The 26,792-nt window shown below is 29.5% G+C and overlaps 2 protein-coding genes across 4 annotated transcripts in view; one reads left to right on the top strand and one right to left on the bottom strand.

Moving 5' to 3' along the window:
• LOC129965439 (monocarboxylate transporter 13-like) overlaps window positions 1-8,647 on the top strand; it is an 85,684-nt gene extending 77,037 nt beyond the window's left edge. Inside the window, exons 5-6 of one of the 2 annotated variants that reach the window (XR_008784213.1) lie at window positions 454-2,110; window positions 7,942-8,647. Coding sequence is in view for 1 of the 2 variants with exons in the window: in XM_056079303.1 (XP_055935278.1) it covers window positions 454-602 (149 nt within the window). In the remaining variant the exon portion in view is untranslated. Of the gene's footprint in view, window positions 1-453; window positions 2,651-7,941 lie in introns of those variants that run through there. The other variant, XM_056079303.1, reaches the window with a different exon arrangement.
• LOC129965438 (lymphoid-specific helicase-like) overlaps window positions 4,000-26,792 on the bottom strand; it is a 33,399-nt gene continuing 10,606 nt past the window's right edge. Inside the window, exons 1-3 of one of the 2 annotated variants that reach the window (XM_056079300.1) lie at window positions 16,010-16,216; window positions 9,811-9,884; window positions 4,000-7,514 (exon numbers count right to left, since the gene is read on the bottom strand). In XM_056079300.1, the coding sequence (XP_055935275.1) occupies window positions 5,100-7,457 (2,358 nt within the window). In that variant the 5' untranslated portion in view covers window positions 7,458-7,514; window positions 9,811-9,884; window positions 16,010-16,216 and the 3' untranslated portion in view covers window positions 4,000-5,099. Of the gene's footprint in view, window positions 7,515-9,810; window positions 9,885-16,009; window positions 16,217-26,792 lie in introns of those variants that run through there. The other variant, XM_056079301.1, reaches the window with a different exon arrangement.

Here is a 26,792-nt window from a genome sequence, read left to right as displayed (position 1 = left end):
ACTGTTCACATTTTAACATAAATTCTGTAATGCCTAACTTAAATGCAGGAAACATACACAAAACGTAACGAAAATCGTATGCCTATTTCTTAAGTCATTTGACTTAAACTGATTTTATTTTTCACTAATAAATGATTACATAGATAATCAAGAACAGCGACAGCAATGGAAACCCATTACACACTGACGAAACAATGAACAACGAGCAGAACATTGCTCTTTTTCTGTCTCAACTTGTATTTTGCACACAGCATGCAAGAGGCACGCAACAGACGCCCGCTTTCAATGCCTTCACAATAATACCTTGTCTTCCTCATTTAATTACGATAAAAGAAAACTAGGCCGGATAGTCGTAAATTGAATACTCGGGAGTATACTGTATTCCTTATTTAAAATTTTGTAATTAATTTTTATTTATAGATTATTAAACAAAATGCTTTTTTTGCTTTGTAGGTTACTTTCGGGATACTATGGGCAGCTATGACCATTTATTCCATTTGCTCGGTGGCGTATGTATTTTCTGTGGTCTTCTATGGGCTTTTGAACCCCTAATTGTGCGTAACAAAGAAAAGAATGGCATCAAAAAAGGCCTTCCAGCTTAACTGTCAAGTAAGGAATTCCAGCAGCTTCAGAGGACAGCAATCTACAGACGCACAGTCTTGTGAAGTGCATTTTTGTTATTTTTGTCAAAACGTTTCACCTTGGACCAACAGCACGTAAAACTTGCATTATGGTTTTCCTTTGCATTTTTTTTTTATATATCTGTGATAAGCAAGTATTTCTTGAAAGCCATCTCAACGACATAAAATGATTGGAATATTTATATTGCGTAAAAAGAACTTCACCGTTCTGTTAGAAATAACAGAACGCTTTATTGTGTCATGTGTCTGTGATATTCAAGCTTGATAGGAGAGTATGGAAAATCAATTTAAGGGGCATTGTTTTCAAAACTTTGCGAAATTCTACTACGGTAAAGAAATTTCACTCAACTGATTCTTCTCCGCTTTTTATGTAAAGTGTAAAATCTAAAAAATATACCTAAATCCTAGTAGCACACATTTACTGTACAATATTAAACGATATTCGCAATATTATATAATATTCTTGAATGCTGATTAATATAATATGATATCGCACAATATTGTGCAAACAATAATATACAATAATGTGCGAACAATATTGTGCAGCATTTTATATTACTTACAAAACTATCTACCTACGCATGTACAAGTTATAAATACTTAGAAAGTAAATTCAGATGGATCAAACAATGGACTAAGTATAAACTTTGCTTTAAAATAACAGTGTTTCTGCAGAATTTCTTTAGACTTTTTTCTGCACTTGTTATGTTTCTTATTCTGATTATAAACTTATTTCTACAAGCAAGCTGAGATTGCCTTTTTTCGTTTATTTAAATAAAGGCAGCAGTAATAAATTACAGGTGCAGATATGAATTCAGTCTTCAGAATCGAAGGGTTGCGAGTCCAAGACTGGATTTCAACAAATCTAACAAATTCACATGTCCCGCCCCCTTTCGTGGAATGGAGAAGAATCTATTAAGGCATTGGATCTTCCATTCCTGGAAGATCCAATTGAATCTAGACTTTTTCAAGACGCCTCTTGTAAAACACCTACAAGCATTTTTGGCAAAATGTGTCAATTATTTTCTATAAGTTAGACAAATAAATCAATGAAGCAAATTTTCGATCCCATAAAAACATGTTGAATAAGTTTTGATGCATGCATGGTGTCCTATAATTCTTGAACACATTGCAAAATTATATAAAATAATATTCGGAAATAATTGCGTTTTTTCGATGCTATATATTACTGACACAACTCATAAAATATTTCGTAACAATCGTTTCGTCAGAATGCAATAGATGGCGCTATGTACGACTTCACTTAAAATCGTGCGATTTTAAAAATTCAACTCCTTTTTCATGTGATAGTTTTTCAAAGATAGTTCTTAAAACATCATCGTAACTGGCATCCTAATGGACTTTTCGTCAAAATTCCTATAAATTCAGAAGTTTTCAATTTTGTCGCTCGTTGATCATTGATCCGGCATCTAGAAAACTGTCTTCTTTATAAGGAATAGCCAATTACGGTGAGGAGCAATATTGTAAATATTTTCAATTTACTAAAGTTAGAATAAATATTAGTCCATCATATAAATTAATATTTAAACTTTTATTTACAAAATTAGCAAACATAAAAATAAGTGCATAAATCAAAAAAATTATTTGTTCTAAAAAATGTATAGCTTTAAAATGAATTAGATTTGTAATTATAATTCGCAAGATAATTAGTATTTTTTTATAAATATATGCAATACTATACTTTATTTTTTTTTAAAAAAATATCAATCTTTTCCATATCTTTTCAATTTCAAAAGAATATTAGCACCTTTTATGCTAACACTTTAACATGAAGTTGTAAAAATGTGGAATGAAGGTTGTTAATTCCTGTAAATTTAGAAAATCAAAATATTCAGTCACATTTCATTTGAGTTATCCAATAACACTCACAGACATTAAGAAATTTTGAAAAATCAGAATAAAATGTTTACAATTTATATTGATTATGGAATTATTTAAAATCAAATATATAAATTTTTGTTTATATAGCAACAGCATTTTGTCATGTTTTAAAAAACGTCTTTCAGTTACTGTTAATAACTAAAAATAAAAAAAATAGAATAATTTTAAATAAAATTCAACTTTTAGCAAACAGAATGAAATGTTATGCTGAATCTCTCCTATTATAAAAATTCCATTCCTTAAAACGAAATAATTTAGATGTTTCATATTTTATGTAAATTGTTTATATATGATTAAATTGATTGTTTCAACCTGCATTTTATTTGGATTTAAATAGAAAATATACATTTTTTTGTTGTTGTTTCTATATCAAAGTAATTATTTTGCATTTTTAAAGGTTTGAACAAGTACTCTTCATTTATTAAATTCTTTCACAATGGTGTTTTTACAAATCAAATTCCTTCCTTCCGAAATCTGCATCCATTTCAATTAAAGAAAAAATATTAGTGTTAAAGGCCAACTATGAAGTATTCTGTATGGTAATTTTCAATGGATTTAACCATAAAAATTGAGGATAGTTTATTAAAATACAAATCAAGAAAATTGGAAACGAGAACCATTTTATCACAATTTTTATATAAAATCACTACTGATTAATCAGTTGCAAAAAAAAAAAAAAAAAAAAAAAAATATTAAAGCAAATTTATTATTTAATTGATAATTAATGATTCAGCAGAATCAACTGCAGTTTTATTTGAAAAATAACAATTTTGAAATTACTGAATATCATCAAATTAATAAAATTGTTCCTATAATAAATATACATTTAAAAATGAAAAGCAAATGCTTTCATTTTTTTTTTATTGTACAAGCACAAATTGTTCATCTAAAAGTTATATCTAAAAAAAAAATTCTTTTCAATAAAATAAAAAAACACCTTACTCCAAATTTTGTTGCTATATGCAATTAGAAATACTGCACATTATTGCCATAACCGAATCAAAATACTAATTCAGATTACTAGGAGTGCTGTGTGGAGGGGGGGGGGGGGGATTCAATGAAAGAAGTTTGAACACAATGCTTATAAAATTAACTTTGTGTTATTCTACAAATGGAATTTAAAGACTCAAGTCAATATTTTTTATTATTAAATTTTAAACATTGCAAATTCTTTTATAATAAATGCTATTGCTCACATCAAAAATTATATTTTATAAGCATATTTTGATTTGAAGCAAATTATTAGGTTAACTGAAATTTAGTAATTTTAAATCAAAAGCTAATTTTAGATGAGAAATTTAATTTTTTTAAATTTGTTCATATGCTTTTATCGCAATATAATTCCTTGGCCTGAGATAAATATTAGAAACTTTATATTCTGATAATTGGAGTTTTTCTTCACATTTCAAGGAGAATAAAATCAATAATTTACATCAAAATACCTAAAAATGTATAAAAATTCACCATTTCTCTTATAAAAGCTTTAAATATTGTTTTTATACCAGAAAAATGAGCTAGATGAAAAAGTGAATTTAAAAAACTAAGCAGCAATTAGGTTAAATTATATACCAAGTTTATTTCACAAATTTTTACATTCAACTACTATACATAGAATGATATTATTACATTAAGCTCAAAATAAATGCAAGACCACAGATAAGAAATGCAACTCAAGTTAATTATATACTTGAAAAGAAAACAGCAGTTATACTGCTAACCTAGTTAATCATAATTTTTTTCTGTGAGGATCCTCCTACTTGTCTCATTTTGTCATTCTTATGATATCAAATTTTGATACTTTTTCGTAATAAAATATTATACACACACATACATACAAAAAGGAAATTATCAGTTAAAATTTTAAAGTACTAAGTATGTATTTAAAGACAGCAAATATTCATTTTCAAGAGCTTTAACAAGTTATATTCCCTGTAATGGTGTATAAGTTAAAGATATTCAATTGAACACAGTTCAGATAGAAAATAAAATGGGGCTTCATTACAAGAATGTTCACCAGTATCTACTTAATTCAAACTGAGAAAATGCAGGCTAATTATAACCATTTATTAACAAAATGCTCTTTATGAGAAACCTTACAAAAACAAAAACTCTGCAAACTATTTTTAAAGAAATTTCTTCTATCATCATAATTTCATTTCTATATTAGGAAATGCAATTTTAATCGCATCGCTGTATAAACAATGAATTGGTAAAATGTACAAATATACATACAAATTTTAATGAGCTGGTACTGAAGCACATACAGTAAATGAAATTGTGCATAAAATAAATGAGAAATTTCAATAATTTTAAGAAATAGGGGGAAAAAATAAGAAATGTGCAGATATTATTTTTTGAATGAGCCACATACAGATACTAAACAGAAAATATTGAAAACTAATTTCAAATGTTCAAAAAAAAATTCTTAATTTTTTTAATATATATTTATATAAAATATTTTTAAAAATGATAACCAGATGGAATGAGAGATTTATGATAAACATGAAACTTCATTTACATATCATAAAACTTAAGTACTTGGAATCAAACAATTTTCTACATATCAGCTTTTGCAATCATATCACTTCTATCCAAAATGCTCTCTAGTTCTTTAGGAGGTATGACAAAATTTGCGGCATTTACAAAACCATTTGCATCAGAGGATTCTAGCAGCTCTAAAAGTTCTTCTTTGGTAATAGCATGTTGTTGCCGAATCAGTCCATCCTTAGAATTGAATCTCCCCTTCTGTATAATCACTTTCTCCAGCTTCCTTTTTGTTGCAGCATATTTAAAAACTCTTTCATCATAAGTATTTGGAATAACTAAATGATATACAATAACTGGTTTGGTTTGTCCAATTCTGTGACAGCGATCTTGAGCTTGCAGATCACCTTGAGGATTCCAATCTGTATCGTACAGAATGACCGTATCTGCAGCAGTGAGATTTATCCCCAAACCTCCAGCTTTGGTGCTGATAAGAAATATAAATATGGATTCATCTTCATTAAATGCTTTCAACTGTTCCTGCCTTTCAGCAAGATCCATCGAACCATATAATTTAGTATATTTAAACTTACGGAATGTACAATAATCTTCCAGAATCTCTAACATTGATACAAACTGAGAAAATAATAAAATTTTATGTCCTCGTTCCTTTAACTGAGGAAGTAATATATCCAAAACCAGCAACTTCCCACTGCTTTTCACTATGTTTTCATCAACTAAATAATCATTAGTGCGGGGATCTAAAGGATAAGAAATCAAATATGGATGGCAACATATTTTTCTTAAACACATGGAAAGATTAGTTAATTTTAGATTAATCTCAGACATTGTTTCTCCTTCATTAAGTGTTTCTGAAAGAAGATTTTCTTTTCCTACTAATTTATTATTCTTTCCATTATGTACTAGTGAAGATACATTTTCTTTAGTTTCAATTTTAAACAATTCATCCAAGTCAAGATCCTCTTCACCATAAAAGACTGTTTTTGTTGACTTTCTTTTATGGCGCCCTTGATCAGTTATTATAAGTTCATCCTCTTTTTTATGCCCTTTGAGCAAATGTTTAATTGAATAATTTAATACACCAGTATAATATTTTTGCTGCAATTCAGTCATAGGGGCTCGGACAACAACAGTTTTCTTGGGTGGTAAAGTGAGTTCAACATCCGATTTTGTTCTTCGTAAAAGAAATGGAGTAAGAATCTGATGAATTTTGGACACAATTTGCTTCTCTTGTTCTTGAGCAATTATTTCTTGAGTGGCTCCATTTTCTGCAAGACGAGAGATATCAAACCACGAGTGGAAAATTTGCAAATCATCGAAAATTTCTGGAAGAATGAAATTTAACAAAGACCATAATTCAGTTAAATTATTTTGTAAAGGAGTACCAGTTAAAAGCAGCCTATGAACTGCATTGTACTTCTTTAAGGATCCAATAAGCTTGCATTGGAAATTTTTAATTCTATGAGCCTCATCAATAACCAACATTTTCCATTCAAAGGATGCAATCTTTGCTGCATCTATGAGTGCAATTTGATAGGAAGTTATAACAACAGGAAAACAATAAACATCCTTATGTCTCACTTTCTTTGTTATTTTCTGCCTTAGCTCCTCTCTTTCATTTTTATCACCATGATATATCATGACTGGGACATCAGGTGCAAATCTTTTAAATTCTGCATACCAATTAGGTACTGTACACAAAGGACCACATACAAAAAATGGTCCTGAAACACCCATTTCAACTAGGTAAGCAATAAAAGCAATACACTGAATAGTTTTACCAAGACCCATTTCATCTGCTAATATACCATTTACACCATTTTCAAAAAGTGTTTTAAGCCATTCATAACCATCAATTTGATATTCACGCATAATTCCACCTGTTAACAATTTTGGCTGTCTCTCAAGAAGAGATAATTTTGAAGGATCTTCATCCCCATTTTGATAGTTTTCTTCAAGTGGTTTAGCATTTCCTTTCTGAGTTTTAAAGAAATTGGCAATATTTTGATTAGTTTTGGCCTTTTTCTTTGCTGAAGAGAAAGCTGCCTTGCGTTTAGAAGTGCCTCCATTCTCTACAACTGAATTTTTCAACTTGTCTTGTTCTTTATCAGTCTTCTTTTTTGTCTCTTCTTCATGTTTTTTTAATTTGTCTGCCATGAACTTTGCATAAATACTACTTCTACTCAGCAAAAGATGAAGTCGTTTGAAGCATGTTTCTTCCTCTTCCTTTTTCTTTGCCTCTAGCACTTGCTTCCTTAATTCTTGTTCCTCAGAAACAGTCTTCTCTTCCAACATGCGTTCTTCAAGCAACATCTTTTCAGTTATGACTGAATCGCCATTAACAAGAAAATTTCCATCGTAGGTTGCATTTTCCAACAATGTAGAAGTGGAGCTAATTTGAGCCTCCATTACAACTAGATTGTTTCACGGAAACAAGCTTTTAAACAGTTGGTTTTGTTAAATCACCTATAAAAAAAAAACTATAATTATCATTCAGGATGAAATATATATATATACAGACACATTCATAACTGTAATTTTATTTAAAGCAGAATTTTGTTACTAAAAGCAATGATATTAAAAATAAGATAATGTAGTAAAATCTTTCGTTCCTTTAGCAAAAATATAAAATAATTTTTAGCATGTCATTTTATCACACACTTTATATAAGGATACAAAACTAAATTATTTTTATTTAAAACTAGTTGGTACCCATGCAAAAATAATTTTGGAAGAATCGTGTGAAGTAGCTACCTTGTTTAATTAGGAATGATAGAAATAATGATTTTTTTTTTGTTTGTCGACAATGAATATATTAATTGAAATTAAATGATATATAAAGGACAAGTATAAATAATATTTATTCTATTTTTTTTTTACTTCATTATTTAAGTGCTTTAGGGCAGAAAATATTTTTCCCCCGTCTTCAGCAAAAACAAATAAATTTCTTGGCTGTCCAACTCATGAGCATACAACTGGTCATATGAAAAACATGGATTTTCTAAGTCCAATCTGCACTTTTGAAGTGATTGACCTTGTGCCTTGCTGATAGTCATCGAGAATGCAAGTTGAATGGTGTGCTGCAGTCGTCTGACATTAAAAGACATGTTGGCGGGAAAGCATGGGATGAACACATCTTCTCCATTAAGAATAGTTGCCTCAATTATTGCTGCATATTCATCTTGAGATTCTAAAGTATGCAATTCATAAATGATCCGATTCATTGCTCACTTGTTGTTCCTTGTTAATTTGAGAAACTCGAATTTGCTTATTTCTATGTGCTGCCCTGGTAGATCTACTAAGTGACAAATGTTTAGATGAAGCAATTAACACGATATATACTTGTATAATCAAAATATTGTTTGTTGATTCACTGAGTAAATGGAAAAATAACTGTTCGCACTGGAAAATTTCCCTTATATATAACTTACCTTGATTGGCATTGATAATAATTCTATTTTGAATGTTTAAAGATAAACTCTAAATAACATGTGCGGTTTGGCATAGCCAAAATATTGTGCACGCTGAATGACAATATATTGTGTAGATGCTTAATGAAAAGAAAGAAATGAGCTCTTGCAGTAAATATTTTCGCTTTCATTTCAATCACACTGATTGGTATCAATGATAATAATTTTCATTATTTATATGCTTGATAAACTCCTAATGACATATCCTGTTTGCCATTTATTGCTTGCCATTTATCAATTGTCAGTTTTAAAATAATGTTGAATCATAGAAATGTATGAAAACATTTGCATGTAAAATTTATTGTGTTCAAAATAAATGCTAACAATTGTACTATGCCTATAACCTACGTGCAGGTGCAAGCAGATTTGGCTAAATTTGAACGCAATCGGAGGAACACTATGGTAGCGTATAAATACAAATATATATATATATTTATATATTAGACACAATAATTGTACTATGCCTATAATCCTTGTGTAAGTGCAAGAAAAGAGTTAGTAAACTTTAATCGCAATTAGTTAAACAGTATGGCAGTACATAAAATATGTACAAACAAAAATTCATTTTTATATATTAGTTATATTCTACTAACTGTACTATGCCTATAACCTTAGCGCAAGTGCAAACAAAGAGTTAGCAAACATTTATCACAAACTGATGAACAGTGCAGCAGCACATAAAATACGAACAAACAAAAATTAATTTTTATATAATAAGTATCTTCTGAATTTTACATACGATATAACTGAAATGAGTTTACCTTATAATAGAAATAATAATTTCCAAGTTGGCAGTTCTCTTTTACATACTGTGTTAGAAAAAAAAAGTGGTTATTTTGCTAATTTATCATTACATATAGGCATATTTTCCACAGCTTCACAGAAATTATCTAATTAAAGCTACTTGAATACCTTAAATCATTTAAATTTGAATTTTTTCTGCTCATTCTTTTACTGTATTACATTGTTATAAATATGCATGTAAGCATATTTTATGACCACTTCTGTTTTCAATGTTTGCTTTGAAGTAATGTTTTGTGTGCGTCGTAGTTTTAGATGTTCATGTAAAAATTGCTATAGGAAGTTTTTGAAGAGCATAGAATTTTATATATTATATCACATGAGTATTGAGAATTGGGAATATTGATCCATAATAGAGTTTGGAGATCAATATCCGACAAGTACAATGACATAATAGTTTGACAGTTACAAGTATTAAATTGAAATCTTTTGGATTTATTGTAAATCAATGCAATGAATATTGAAGTTTAGTAACAAAAACATTTACTTACGGCAACACACGTGTTGACAATCAATATTTACTTCAATTCAGATGTCTCTTTCCTACTCTGTAAGCTGCTTTTGGCTGCAAAGAGATACAAAATGCATTTATAATAAATTTTTATAATCTTCAATCTTATATCTTTAACCAGCAATTCTTTTATCATATTTATGCCATATATCTCAGAAATGGCTCTAACGATTTGGATCAAATTTTATATCTAGATAAGATTTTACTTTTTAAATTTATATATTTGTCTTTCTTTTAAAAAAAAACAATTTTACACACGCATACAAAAAAAAAACCCACCTACCATTTTTTTATAACTAATTAACTATCTATACTTAACTATAACTTTTTATAATTAGTCCAAGAGATGGCACCACCAGTCCAAGCATAACCTAAACATCAGAGCATCAGTAAAAATCTTTAACAAGCAATTTAAGTTTAAACAAGCAATTCTTATATTATATATATATATTTCATGTTTCTCGAAAGCGACTCTACTGATTTAGATCAATTTGTATATTTAAATAAGGTTTTGCTTTTTATGTTTATCTATACAGGTGTCTTTCCTAAAAAAAACTTCCCCTTCACAATGTGAATAGTGCAGTAGAGTGATCTGAACAACATGGCTGACTTGTGTTTTGCAGGTCTTCGGTTTGAGTTGCACTTTTTGCTTTATTTTTTACTTATGTATTTATATTTAATATTATTGCTTTTTAAGTTTATCTATATAGGTCTTTCCAGAGAAAACACAATTTTACACACACACAAACATATATTATAATTAATTATTACAGCCTTTTTTTTTTATCTGTTATGCTGATAATATCATATAGCACCATATCGGACCCGATTTCACCATGCTAAAATTGAGTGCAAGATCAAAATTATAAGTAATGATAGATAAACTTGTAAAATGAAAATTGTTATAAAGAGGACTTAGATAAGAGAATCATAAAGTGACTTCATGATTTTTCTTTTTTACTTAAATGATCAGTTAATATGTAGATAAGATTAAAAAAATATTCATATGTAATCAGTATACGATTCATGTCTAAATATTTTCGCCAAAAAAACACAATTTTACAAAAAAAAAAATGCTGAGCTAAGTCCAGTTATTCCAGTACTGTGTCTAAATATGTGATGTTGCGAATAAATATTTGCATTACAAAACTGCATTATTCACTGTACTACAGTACAAGATGATGTCATGTTTCTTTTGATTTGATAACAACAATAGACTCAAAAACAAAAGTTAAATTGCTTGAATAGGAAGAGCAAGAACTTGTTTAAATTTTCATAATTATGTAATAACAGCCAATAGCAGCTTATAGAAAAGAGGATGAACTAGTTAAGAAAAGGATGGAGAAATGAACAATAAATTCCCATACTCCTCAATATATAATTAATTTCTTTTTCTATTAGTTTATCACAGAATAGCAGAAAATGCTTTTAAAATGTCTTTTTCAATTATTACTTCCTTCTGCAAGTGTTATTTCAGATTATTTAAATTCCAAAATCATGTATATCTATATTTCTAGCATAGATTATAGATAAAATTTTATTAAAATTGCATCTACAATCTGTTTTATAAATAAGGACAATCTCAGTCTCAGAACCAATTTAAAAGAACAAGTTCCAACAAGTGCTATAAGATATTATCACTAATTCATAAAACTGGAATGTAATGAAAATGACATGCTTAAATTGCTGAAGATTAACTTGCTTGAAGATGTTTGGATTAAGACAAATCCTCCATTCCCAAAATGGAAGCTATATTTCAACTACAAAAATATTTTGTATGAAATGATAATCGAAAAAGACATTTTTAAAGCATTTAATTTTACTTTTGGTATTCTGTGATAAACTATAGAAAAGTTCAAATACACATTCAAAGAAAATAAACAAAAACATGATACAATCATAATGATAAGCAGAAAAAAATTAATGAATTTATTCATACTTTTAACAACATATTTGATAAAGATAACTCTAACAAAGCCTTTCACCATTAGATTTCATGATCCCACTATGTAGCTATAAAATCATAACTAAAGTTGAGATTTACAGATTAAGAAATCATTACAGTTAATAAAAAGAAGACAATTTTGACTTTTTTAAACTCGCATAGTTTTTGTTATAATCATTGAACTCAAGCATGATTTTAAAGATAACAGATCATGCGAAAAAAAAAAGGATATTAATTCTAGTATAACCATATTTTAAATTTTAATTTTACAATAAAAATTGCTTTTTAAAACAATATATTTATTGTTTCGACATTTACTTCCTTAACTAGCTTAGGACATAATATAGTACTTATGTATTAACTTTTTACCAACAATTAATCGCCAAATATTGCAAACTAATAAATTTCTATAGTAACTAACATTTGACTATGTTCACCAGTCGTATGAGATTAATGATTAAATTCACCAATAGCAATGAAGTAAAATTTTCTGAAAATGAAAATTTTATTTGAATATTTTATTTCTATTTTTCTGAGAGTCATCTTCAATGAAAATGGATAATAAGTAATAAAAATATAAACATATGATAGGAACTGAACTAACAAGCAAAAAAAGTGCAGATTGGGGAGATTTATTGTGCAGTCCTATGAAAGCCAATTGTGCATACAATCAACTGGTTAATTTTTTAAAAAAAATTAAAATATTTTCCCTCCTTGAATTTAAATTACAAATGCTGCAATCAGAGCAGACTGGTCATCCCCCTCCTTACTCCTATGCAACTTCTTTTTTTCTCTCATTGCATGTTTATGAATTATGTTTTTGATCTTGTTGCTCCAACACCAACATATCTACTTCATTGAATATTATTTTCTTTTACTAAAGGTTACTCTCTCTCTCTTTTTTTTAAAGGTACATGGGTAATTTTCTAAAACATTATTCAAGTGAAAAGTTTATAAAGGATCACTTATTAATAAGAACAAATAAAAAATAATGAACATTTTAAATAACTTATAATGCATCTTATTTATTTTTGGATAAGCATTGTCAAGCTGACTGAGTGAGGAAATCTGTAAGAACTTTCAAATGTTGAATTATCATTTCACTATTCACATTATTTCCAAATGACATATACAAAGAATTTATATCATATGCTAGTTATTTAATATTTTTAAAAAAATGTAATAAATTTCATAACAGAAATTGATTAAGATTAAATATTTTAGACTACTCATGCATAAAGTACCTTCTTTAAAAAAATTGCAATCTCTTTAACACCTTGACTGCCATGAGGGTCACTGGCGAGTGTCGGACCCATACTAATTAAATTGTAAGAAATTTGGCGTGGCTAAATTACAACATGGAAAGAAAAAAAAATTGCAGCACAGATAATATGTAAGCATATGAGCCACTATTGTATGAAAAATATTTTTCTAGGATATCTCTGGCACTTTCTTACAAACTAGTTAAGTGAGCCTACTCCATGTTCGAAATTTATTGCTTCCCTCTGAAAATATTACTATTTAAAATGAGAATTCAGATGCATAATAATTTATTGATTTACTAAATCAGTTGGAGATGCCCATTATGTAATAAGTTAACACATCACTAACTTCTAAAAATAGAAATACTGAATATAATGCTAAGATTTTCATGTTATTAATATAAATTTCAAAGAGTAAATGAAGTTTCTTGAAGTTATATACATATTTTTTTAAAGATTTATTCTGACCAGAAAGATAGTAAAAACTTTAATCCATATTTGAATATAGAAAAAAATGTTTATACTGAATTCTTTTTGTTTTTAACTAGTAATTTCATAATTTTTTCCCAGAATTCCCATATGAAATAGAAATAAAAAATTAAAAAAAAAAAAAAAAGAACAAGAAGAAACAGAAAGCAATTTAAGAGATTCAAATGCTAATAAAAAGTTCGGAATTAATTCTGGATCCATAAACGGAAAAAAAAAAATATTTAATTTTTTATAAAAAAAAAAGTTTCTGTGAAAGGCAGATATATTTATCTCAAAAAGTATAACTACATAAAGCATTTAATATTCCCCTCCCCCTTCCACTTTAAAACTAAATAACAAAACAAAAGTACTTTAAGAATACAGTTCATTAAATTTTAGTATCACTATACCTTAATTTAAATCTTTTTTTTCTTATCATTTTATGATGTCTATAATAAAGGTCTGTTACTCTCAAATTAAATGATTACCAGAAATTTTTATTTTAAATCCATTAAATGTTTGATCAGTACTAACATTTTAATAAAATTTTATAGTATGAAACTACTATACATAATTTCTGAGAAGGATGATAAATCATGAGAAATTTAAATAATGCTAATTTTCTATTATTAATTATATATTTGGAAATAAAATTTTTAATAATAAATTTTAAATATAACACTGCAGAATGTTAATATTTTGTAACTATGTCACTTTATATACAAGAAAATAAGGACAGACTTAAAAAAGTAGTGATGTGCTGTGGAGCTCGAATTTTTTCAAGGGATAATCTGCTAAATTTAGCACAAGATTTATCTTAAAATTGGTCAAAGTATCAGTAATTTTACAACAGTACACCACAGCATTCAACATCTAAATTAAAATCATTTAAAAGTAACAAAAATAACTTTATATTTTTTCTTACTTATTTAAAAGATAAAGGAATATTAGTTAAATTACAAAATTTTAATTTATCAACTTTAATTGTAAAGAATGATTGAAAAAATTATTCAAAATCATTTATAAAATTTTCAGAATTGTACTCAAAAAGAAGAATTATATACAATGGACAGATTAGAGCTGCATATTCAGATGAGAACCCCCCCCCCCATCTACAACAATCACAATGTAAGGATTGCATCATATAGAATTAAATCCATACATTTCTTTTTACAACAAAATAATGCACCATAATAGAAAGGTTCGACATTTGTAGATACATTTACTTTACATCTAATTACAGTTTTGAAAACTAAATACATAATTAGTAATCAGCAGAAATTAAGAATAGTTCTTTAGTAATAATCAATTTCATATTCAAAGAACAAACCTAAAATTACAATAAAAATAAAGTTAATTTTATTTGAAAAAATTATAATAATTTTAAATTATAAAATTATTTGAAAATTATTAATAAATCATAAATAAAGAATAATTTATAAAACAGAAATGCTTTTCAGAGCTGAAGCATTGTCAATCTGCTAAGTGAACCTTTTCCTTTGTATACTTACATACTAAATAATAAATTCAACAATAATAATGACAAATAATTTAATCAAAAAGTTTGAAAGCTATAAAAATTTGAGATGAAACAATCGAAGAACTCAATATATAATTTCATTTTTCTCATCATCAAAACACATATAATAACTAAATTTTTAACTTTTCATACATGTAACAAATTCTAACACCAGACTATTCAATTAGTGTAGCAATTATTCATACATTTTATAAGAGATATGATTAAAAAAACTGATATAACAGATAAATTTTAGTTTCTTTGTAAAATTTGCAGAACTTAAATGTTACATCAATTAAATAACATTATATTTAAAGTAATAAATTTAATTGCAATAATTTTTTGCTTTAAACTCAAGTGCAATTAAAAATCATTGTTGTCACAATCACAGCTCTCTCTTTATTCACATAAAGATTACATTATTCAATTTCCATAGAATCTTTAGACAATAAAATATTAGGGGCTTCCTCATATTATTTTAACACATATTAATTCAACAAAAGGTGTGAATAATAAAATTATACATAATTTCTTTTTAAAACAAAAATCTATAAAATTATTTATATGCGAGAATAAGAAACCTATATTACTATGAAAGAATTTATTTTAATAAAACATTATTCAATCATGAAACATGACTTTGAAAAGAATCAACATAAAACAGAATATAATGCCTTACACTGACTTTTTTTTTTTTTCTTTAAACTCTTAAAAATAGAATCAAATTTTGAAAACTAAAATTAAGTTGTAAAAAAAAAAATTACGAGAACATAAAAACTAGAACTATACATTAAAATAAATCATGACAAGATTTGAAAACTTATCACACATGTAATTTAACTAAGTATTTTTTTTTTCCTAATTTATTAGCACAATATTAAGATTTGATTCAAATTCTTTAATCTATATCTCCAGATAAATTAATAAGCAAAAATACAACAAATCTACAATGCAAATCAACCGCAATGAATATAAAGGTACTTACAAAGAACACAAAAATATCGCTAGTTCTTACAAACTTTTCAATGAATGAACTCGTACAATTAAAATAAAATTCAAATTAGAAAAATGCAAACAACTTTTAACTCATCAAACGATTTTTAACATCGGTTTTGTTTTTAATTGATGATAAATTCACAAAAGGTCCCAACATAAAACTTCCACAATAAAGAATGTTTTATAATTCTTTTTGGCGGGCAGAGTGTATTACGTAATAAGCACAGCTACCTTGATCGTTCGTGAGGGTCCCATTTTGGGAAAATTTAATATTTGTGTTGTGATCTCCACATCTTATGCTATTGAAATTATTTATCTTCTAATAATAATTGACCGGAATTTCACAAAAACTTGTCTCTGATTAATTTATCACTCTTTTCTTTAAAAAAATTGCAAGACATAAGTGACGAGCGTTTGCCCCAAAATAGGATAGAGGATCTGAATCGCAATAGAATGAAAAGAAAGATTCCCTTTAAAAATCAGACCTATTTCATTGATAAAATAGGAAATTGAATAAATCTTAAATTGTTGTATAAAAATTAATGTTCAAACATTAAGAAAATTTGATAAATAATTCTTAATTTCTCAAAAGTACGTGTTTGTATATTCATAGCCTCTACAAATAATATAATCTTTGTTTCGACAACTTTATATAGACTGCGAATGACAACAGCAGAGTAAAAATAATAAAATTCAAATGAAAAATGCTTTTGAAAAGTTATTTTTAAATAGGGGGAAATGCTCTGTCATGTAGCAACCATCAAGCATTCATATATTAACTGCATTTTGGGGATTCACACAGTTATTGCAATAACTTATCGGCCTTCTGACAAAATTTTAAACAATTTGACTTTGGACGATCATTTTAATAATACATTTTCAACCAACAAACATGGAAAGGTTTTTTTTCTTCCATTTAACTGATCCACTTGGATTAAGACAAGTTCAAGGCACTATAACATCATTAATTAAAGACTTATAATAAAACAAACACTGTGTGATGAAAGCTTATAAGCCAGTTAACAACTACGCTACCCGATCGTGGTCATGTTACTGGACTGCGAACCACAAGGTCTCAGGTTGTATCCTCACTCATCACAATTTGCTACATTGGTGACCTCGGATGATTAATCTTCAACCTTCGTACAGCTGTTGTGGCGCTATGTAACCGCAACCAGCATCAGCAACCACTCACCCACACACGCTCGCCATAACGCTTGGCGCTACTCAAATGGGTATAGGCGCATTAGACTCAACAGCTAATAAATAATACATCACCATTCAACAGCCATATCGTTCGTCTTACCTCCGACTTACTGGAGGGAGAGTCTGGGGTAAAAGCTTATACGCCAGTTAACAACTACGCTATCCTAGCAGTAGCCTTTGTCATGTTACTGGGCTGCGAAACATAAGGTCCCAGGTTCTATCCTCGCGCATCACAAATTCACTACAACTGTTCGAACATCTTTGTGAAAATAGAAGAGATGTACATTAGGGTGGAACGAAAACGATGTTAATTTTTTTAGTTTGGTAATAGTGAGGAAAAGTTCCTTTTAGGTTCATTAAGAATAATTGAAAATTTGGTTGCAATATTGCAACATCTTGAGGTGCCATAAAGAGCTTGAAATTTGAAAAAAATTGAGAAAACTGACAAATTTTAAAATGGACTTTTAATATTTTTTTTTTTCGGTTTTAGTTTGGTAATAGAGTGGAAAAAGTGTCATTTAGGTTCAATTTTTTTTTTTTTTAATTTGGTTGCAATACTTTAACATCTTGAAGTGCTGCAAAGAACTTAAAGTTTGTAAAAAACTGAAAAATTATAAACTTTGATAAAAAGAATTTTATGAACTTTTCTTGGATATGATGTTATAAAAGATGGTTTTAAATGCATATATAAGCCCTACAACTCGAAAAATTCTTAATTAAAAATATAATAATAAATATATATATATATTGAATGTTAAATTTTGATTCGTACTTTTGTATCTTTAATGATTACAAATGCTACAGTTCAAAATATTTTCTTCTACTTCACTGCCAGATTGAACTGGTTTTTTTTTCTGTATTAAATTTTGGCATATTCACTCGTGAGTCAATTTTTGCTCTTATGTATCCTTCTCTTGCGACTGAACCAGAGACATTTTGGGCCGATTGGGTCAACAGTTTTACAGCTCTTTCCACAGCTTGCGTGTGACAAGGAAGCCGGAGAAAGTCGATAACCGAGTCCACTATATTATTTGGTTCAACTTCAGATGCCTTCAGTATAAAGTCTTTGAGAGAGTCACTGGAAACATGTTTTAACAAGGGGGCTCAGTTACGTCATTTTCGGACCATGAGATCATGTCCATGTAATCCTTTGCACCGAAGTTTATCTTTGGAACTTTGAACTTCCTAACTATGTCTCTACTTTCTGTTCTTGCTTTTAAAACACGTTGTAAACCAAGTTCTGTTTGGATTTTACATTCATCACTTAGCAAAGGGTATTTTCTGGAGCAGCAAAGTATCCATTTCTTTGAATAATCGGGTCTATAATGTTCTTGAGATCGTCAGAGAGATAGGGAATATGAGATAAGATTAAACAGATGTTTGGAACCATACGTACATGACGGTTTTAACTTAATATTAAACCACACAGGCACATATACTTTCACAATGTAATCAGCCAAAGTCTTAAGATTTTCAGTTGCACATACAATCAAAGTAAGCGATTGGCTAATGTCAACCACCTGGGGTGAGCAAGTTTTCCATTTTCTTTCTTAAAGATAAATCTAGTGAGCAATTTCCACTTCATACAGCGATATACATATCCAATAAATATTTTTGATCTTTACTTAAATCATTTTTGTCTTCCAGAAGAAGAAGGTTATTTTCAATTCGCAAGAAGGTAGCCACAGGAAGACTAGCACAGTTTCCTAGCTGCTGACCTATTTCGTCTTTAAATTCATTGGGTCTTTTCATTTTACCATCTAAATGACAAAAAAGATGTCGCATGGTAGCTCATTACAATGGAACAAACAGATTAACCATTGTAAAGGTCTTCTTATTTTCTTTTCCATCAAAGAAATCACACCATTATTATACTCAGTGTTTACAACTGTTCCATCACACCCAACAGCAGTCAAGTTCAAAAGTTGTTTGTTGTGTTCTCTATCTTTAAGAAATTCCAGTATACTGTCTGCTATGTCTTTTCCGGTGCCATATTTAGGTGTTACCTGGCCTAAAAACTTTGAATTTTGTTGCTCTATTAGTGAAACTTGCAATTTTGAAATAACTTTTTTTATGCAACTTACTACCTCTCTTTTCTTGAACAATTATTATGTCTTTTCTCCCATCAAAAACAATCCTCTATTTTCAGCTACCTGAGTATAACGATTGTCTTTAATGAACACTCTTCAATTTGTTGATCTTGTTCTTCTAATTTTCATCCTGTCTATTACACAGGTTTTGTCTTCTTCTGTGATTACACCCAAGTCTTGTAAAGCAGCACTAGCTATAGCTGCAGCAGCTCTATCTGATATTCCGATAGGGTCAGCAATGGAAGTTACAAATGGCAATTTAATACGCATTTGAGTGCTTTTCTCTTCGTTCAGTTTCGAAGGGTCTGGTAATTTTATCTCTTCTTGTCTGTTTGATGCGTCTGGTTGATCTATCTCTTCTTGTGCGTGTTCTCTTAAAGAACACTGTTGTTCTTCAGCTCTGTCAATAACCATTTATGGCACACTAGTATTTTTTGCCCGTTCTTAATTAAACTTAACTTTTTCTTCTTTCTCTCTTCCGCAAAGCGCTTGTGGTAGCTACATCAATGTTACCTATAACCATTTTCCTGTTACAGTGTTAATCGTTTAGAAACTCTTGTTCCATAACTGGTACTTTGTTTTCTTTTATGCAAGTGCAAGTATTAAAATTTACACATTTACAGGCAGCAATATCAAATAAACGTTTAGCTTCTTCTCCAAATTTTCTGAGGTTGGAATCAAACTTATTTGAACCTTTTCTGCTTTTAGACTTTAATAAATTCCTGTATTTAGCATGATAAGCTTTTATCATTTGTAAAATACTTTTGCTAGAAATAACCGGAGTAGAAGCTTTTGAGCATATTTGTTCTATTTTGCGAACTAAAGTGGCACATATTTCACTTACAGAAGGATCCTTCTTTGAAGCAATTTTGAGGTTATGTCTAATATAACAATAGCACTTCATAACAGATTCGTAAGTAGGAAATTAAACTTCAAGCAAATCACTAAATTTCCCAAAAATAGGGCATTCTGACATTTATCTTGTTTTCTCTAACTTAACTTGAGCCATTTTTACAAACTACAAAGTACACAAGCACATAAATTCACAAATCAGTTACTTTAATCATTACACAATAAACGGAGCGGAGACACAAACTCAACTAAACTCGGCACCAGCCGTGATCTCATCACCAAACGCAAACATAACTCCGCCTCCCCTCAATAACATCTACTTCAGTGATGACTCAACTTCCTGGATGCCATACCAATGCAACCGTAAAATTGTTTTTATTTTTCTATTCATATTATAACGCCTATTTAAAGCTTTTTATTTCCTAATAGAGGCTCACAAAATTTTTTAAAAATTTGCAAAAAGTGTGTTTTTATGAAACTTTAACTCTCTTGCGGCACCTCAAATCGTACTCTAATGTTACTCATATTTATAATTTATTTTATCTACACCAAAAGGCAAGTTTTCAGCGTTATTCCAAATTAAAAATCAAAAGTTCGTTTTTTCGTTCCACTCTATTGTACATGATGTAGAAATCAAACTTTAAAAGGTATATCTTATATGTCTCCTTCCCAGAAAATTTTCAAGGAAAGCGGCCTACATTTATGCTCTCCGTAGAAGAGTTACAAGAAACCTTCACGAACTAATCTTCCCACTCGAATGCAGTAATCAATCTATTACTAAAATATCCCTTCTTGATTTTTAAACAACACCGAGGCAGTATGTTACGAATTACCGCTAAATACTCGTATGCCGATTGAGCTAAGTGATCGTATTTATTCATAATTCTCAGACTCTCCAATATTTAAACTCATTGGTCCAATGATGAGCAAATACTTAATAGATTCGAATATATCTAGACATTTTTAATTTTCTAATAAAAATATCATTTTTCTCAATATTGTAACTTTTTTTGAGTAAGGTTTTCGTAAGGCTGCAATACGCTAACGCCTTACATATCATTAGCAAACAATAATTACGAAACGTAGATTTTTGGAATAAATTTAACATTTTTGCTGAATCTATCTCTCCTTTATATATTTGAGCCACTTTTTTGCTAACCGAATGTAAGTAAAATTTAAATACGGAACTATAATTGCAGTCACAAGATAATATACTAAGTTTCATTTATTTAAGTTATTGTGTTGATGAGCTATTGCGTTTACATACATGTGAAAGTAACGGACTGACAGACGGTCAACTTTTTGACAGATCTGATTTAAAAACTGATACAAATCTAAATTTTAGATGCCAACACTTGTGTAGTAAATTTTATCAATCTAGCTCTTTGCATTTTGGAGTTATCGAGTTCGCTAGTAATCGAACGCACAGACTTTTTGTGGATGATAGAAATCTACAAATAGAATGATAGAATACATGAAGAGATAATAGATGATAGAAATAGATGATAGAAATCGACAAATTCGGTATAAAGGCCATATACCAAACCTCATTCGTCTAGCGCAAATAATTTTTGAGCTGTCATGTTCACAGACAGGCAGAACACGATACCAAAAACGTGTTTTTCGAACTCAGGAAGGTCTAAAACGTGGAGATTCGTCAAAATCTCGAGTTCGAATTATAATATTTCTCTTATACTTCGTGTACGAGAGAGTAAAAATCAAAACAATTAACTGAAAATGAAAATGCTTTAAGAAGCGAGAATGTTTGGCAATAAAATTAGGAAATTTCTTGCAAATAATGCAGTTAGAATTTAAAAATATTTGAAAATCATTTTCATCCCTGTGCATTGTGGAGATTATTATGAGTGAGGATAGAACCTTAGACCTTTTGGTTCATAGCCCAGTAACATGACCACGAAACAAAAGCAATTGCTCTTGCAGCGCAGTTGTTAACTGGCTTATAAGCTTTCACCACAAACTCTCCCTCCTTTGAGTCGGAGGTGAGACCCATTGAAGTGCACCCATTGCACCTGTACCCATTGGAGTAGCGCCAGCGTTATGGTGAGCGCATGTGGGTGAGTGGTTGCTACGTCAAGTGAGTCTGACGACTGTGGTTGCAGGTAGATGGCGCCATAACAGCTGTACGAAGGTTGAAGGCTCATCGTCCGAGGTCACCAATGTGGTGAATTGAATTGAACGAGGATAGAACCTGACACCTTGTGGTTCGCAGCCCAGTAACATGACCACGATACAAAAAAAAATTGCTCGTTCACAGTAGTTGTTAACTGGCTTATAAGCTTTCACCACAGCATCTTTTTTAATTTAACTCTTTGCCAGATATGAAGCATAAAACTCGCAGGGGATCAAATAAAATAAAAGCAATCTTTGAACTCATCGGAAAAACAAAAATTAAATATCAAAGAATAAAAGTATTTCGATTGTCCTTGTTTGGATAAATGTTTTAATAAAAAACTTTTTGCTGCCATTATTCAAACGAATTCCATGAATATTCCGGATTTAGAATATCGGATGCAAAAATTTTAATTTTAGTTCATAAAATTGTTCTGAAATTGATTATTATTTAAACATTTTTGAAGATTCATGTATAATGATCACCTCAAAATGATAGACGGATCTAACTTTATTTTGTATGCAAGTGCTCACTAACATCTCCATTTAAAATCATGGTGAGTGGTTTGCCCAAAGCGTCTCGCGTACTCTCTAATAAAGGTATTATCTCAGTGAACATTTTGCATTGGTAACGAAATATATTAACCTTTGGCTTGAATTTAGCATTTTTACTGAATCTATCGTGTGACCATTGAAGAGGATTTCAGCAATTAATCCCGATAGATTAAAAACATCCAAAAATCGAATCTGTGTTTTAGATGCGTTTTTCCCACCCGATTCATATAAAAACTTGACATAAAACTACTTATAATCACAAAATAAAGTAACAAATTTGATATATTTCAGTCAATATGGTTTTGAGTTATCGCATTTGTTTATCGCAGCTTCTGAAAATACAGACGGTCAACCTATTTTTGGATTTGATTCAAAATTTGGTAGTAGTCTACAACATTTTGGACAAATAGACTTCCTCTGAACAGTTTTTTTCTCAAAATATGATAAAAATCTGCTAATTTGGTATAAAAATCATATACCAAATTTCATCCGTCTAGCCTAAAGCATTTTTGTGTTATCTTAATCACAGACAGATTGTCGGGCATTTTCCAGAAATGTGTTTTTCGAATTCAGGGAAATCTGAAACAGGGAGATTTGTCAAAAATCTCGAGTTCGAATTTTCCGACAATTACTCTACTTACAATACTTTCTCTATACTTCGTATACAAGAAAGTAATATATATATATATATATATATATATATATGATATTTCTAAATCTAAATTAAGTTCTAATTAACTTCCTCATTTTTATCTTCATTTGGCCCATATCAACTTCATTCTAAAATGTTCTCTTATTTCCTGATCCAATTCCACTTGTTTTATTTAATTAATGCTACACGTGCTCTGTAAAGAGGCTGAAATCTGCACTTTCATACGCTACAAGTGAAAGGATAAAATCTGTCATTCTAAGCAAATTCTTTTAAAAGATACCTGTAATTCCCTTGCTGAAATCGGCACGTGTAAAGAAATCCCTATCTGAATCTCACAGTATAAAACCACCGGAAAAAATATTTCTGTCGCTCTTTTCTCTTTTCACACTTCTGCTCTTGTATAGTTTGTGAACGAACGTCAGTTCCGTCCGTGATCCTTGTGCATAAACTATGCCTCCCGGAATGTAATAAAACTTTAAAATTCCAAATATATATATAATATTTGCGATGTTCGATATTCTGAAAGGCGCATAATAGTGTGAAGATATCATAGTAATATTGTTGAGCATTTCGTCTATAGGATTTGCAGATACCCAAATGCTTACCTTTCAAAAGAACGATAACTAAGAATTTTTAAGAACCGTAAATATGATATTATTCATTTTGAGAACATTGACTTGTCCTCTAATGAGCATTTTCTTTAAAATCTGTAATACGTTACTTTTAAAAGTTGCCGTGGCTCGTGTATATTGTTGTGTGTGATTTCCCTTATATAGGCTTCGCAGTTGTAGCTCTTAATATTATGTTTGGTATCAAAATCTTCTTTGAATCTCACATTTAAAGATTTACAATTTTGGCAACACAATTCTTTTTTACAGCTCTCTCCCTTATGACCCTCTTCTCCAAAAGTAATGCAAATTATTTTTTCTCTATTAGAACAATTCTTCGTAGTGTGTCCGTATTTGAAGCATGAGTAACATTGTCTTGGTCTTAAATATTCATACATTTTGTGACAATTCTTCGTAGTGTGTCGGTATTTGAAGCATGAGTAACATTGTCTTCGTCTTAAGTATTCACGCATTTTGTGACAATTCTTTGTAGTGTGTCGGTATTTGAAGCATGAGTAACATTGTCTTGGTCTTAAATATTCATACATTTTGTGATAATTCTTCGTAGTGTGTCGGTATTTGAAGCATGAGTAACATTGTCTTGGTCTTAAATATTCATACATTTTGTGACAATTCTTCGTAGTGTGTCGGTATTTGAAGCATGAGTAACATTGTCTTCGTCTTAAGTATTCACGCATTTTGTGATAATTCTTCGTAGTGTGTCCGTATTTGAAGCATGAGTAACATTGTCTTGGTCTTAAATATTCACGCATTTTGTGACAATTCTTTGTAGTTTGCCCGTATTTGAAGCATGAGTAACATTGTCTTTGTCTTAAGTATTCACGCATTTTGTGACAATTCTTCGTAGTGTGTCGGTATTTGAAGCATGAGTAACATTGTCTTCGTCTTAAGTATTCACGCATTTTGTGACAATTCTTTGTAGTGTGTCGGTATTTGAAGCATGAGTAACATTGTCTTGGTCTTAAATATTCATACATTTTGTGATAATTCTTCGTAGTGTGTCGGTATTTGAAGCATGAGTAACATTGTCTTGGTCTTAAATATTCATACATTTTGTGACAATTCTTCGTAGTGTGTCGGTATTTGAAGCATGAGTAACATTGTCTTGGTCTTAAATATTCATACTTTTTGTGGCAATTCTTCGTAGTGTGTCGGTATTTGAAGCATGAGTAACATTGTCTTGGTCTTAAATATTCACGCATTTTGTGACAATTCTTCGTAGTTTGCCCGTATTTGAAGCATGAGTAACATTGTCTTGGTCTTAAGTATTCACGCATTTTGTGTTAATTCTTCGTAGTGTGTCCGTATTTGAAGCATGAGTAACATTGTCTTAAGTATTCACGCATTTTGTGACAATTCTTCGTAGTATGTCCGTATTTGAAGCATGAATAACACTGTCTTTGTTTTAAGTATTCACACATTTTGAGACGCTGCGATCCCAAATTTACTTTGCCAGTTTTCATAATTCTATTGAAAGAAGAAGGATCCATGGACATAATCCCGTTTGTACCTTTTGGGAGTTTTATCAAGTATTCGTGCTTTAAGTCACTGTTTTCGAATACAACTTTTTGCACTTTCAGTTGCTCATTCGTCCGTTCAACATCTAAATTTTCCTCTATTCGATATATCATAATTTTTGGACCAATCTTTACAGGTCTTTGAATTTGTAAATCGTTCTTTAAAATTACATTATTCTCGATTTCTTACACTTCATTTTCCCATTCATAAGTATTCCATCATTATTAATGTTTTCCTCATACCCATCATAAGTTTGGATGGATCGATGGCAGTTTGTAATTTGTTTTTAATATTACCTTTGTCAGCTTTAACTTTTGTGTATATCAGTGCCATTGGGTCTTCATCTCTCTTCCTATTTCTTGCCTCTTTTGTTATTTCCGTCTAACTTTGTCATGTGTAATGAAATTTGAATAGAAAAGACATTCATGATTTTTTCATAATCATGAATTTCAAGCTTTGACGCTGAAACATATAGCTGACAAGCAAACTTTGCATGGATTTATAAAGCCAGACATTTTAATGCTATTTACATTTTTAACAATAGTTCATTTTCTAAAAAAATATTCTGTAAACTATCACAGAACGAATAGTTTCTGAAGCATTTGATCTTGAATCATTATTGTTGGAGGGAGGATGAAATCACAAAACAAAAGATGAAAACTATATCATGGTGTAATTCTCATTAAGTGAAGGAAAGGCTCATAACATTAAAATTATTAATTTCCTCATAACGATGTAGCGCGAATGTTTGATGAATGAGATGCCAATTCAGATACCTTCCTCGTCTCCAGATCACGATTTATAATTACGAGGCAGGCTCGAATAATCTAATAGTCAAAGTAAGAAATTGTCTATAGTGTCGAGGAGTCAAGAATTTTTTAAAGGCATTTTTAAGAAAATTTAATCTTATTCTTTTACTTGATTTACAAGAGAAATTGAATAAATTTATTTAAATTAGAACCATCTATTATTTAAATTTCAGAATTTTTTTAAAACTTTTTTTTGTGCGTATTTTTCGGTTGTATGACTGATTCACAAACTAGCAATCTAGATAAACTTCATTTTACGATATTTTGATTGTGTCAAAAATATTTTATAATTTTTTTTATAACATTTCATTTAGAATTTTTAATTTCTCGC

This window comes from Argiope bruennichi, chromosome 4 (genome assembly GCF_947563725.1).
Source record: "Argiope bruennichi chromosome 4, qqArgBrue1.1, whole genome shotgun sequence".
In the NCBI taxonomy this organism is placed as follows: Eukaryota; Metazoa; Arthropoda; class Arachnida; order Araneae; family Araneidae; genus Argiope; species Argiope bruennichi.
This window is presented reverse-complemented; position numbering and strand designations above follow the sequence as displayed.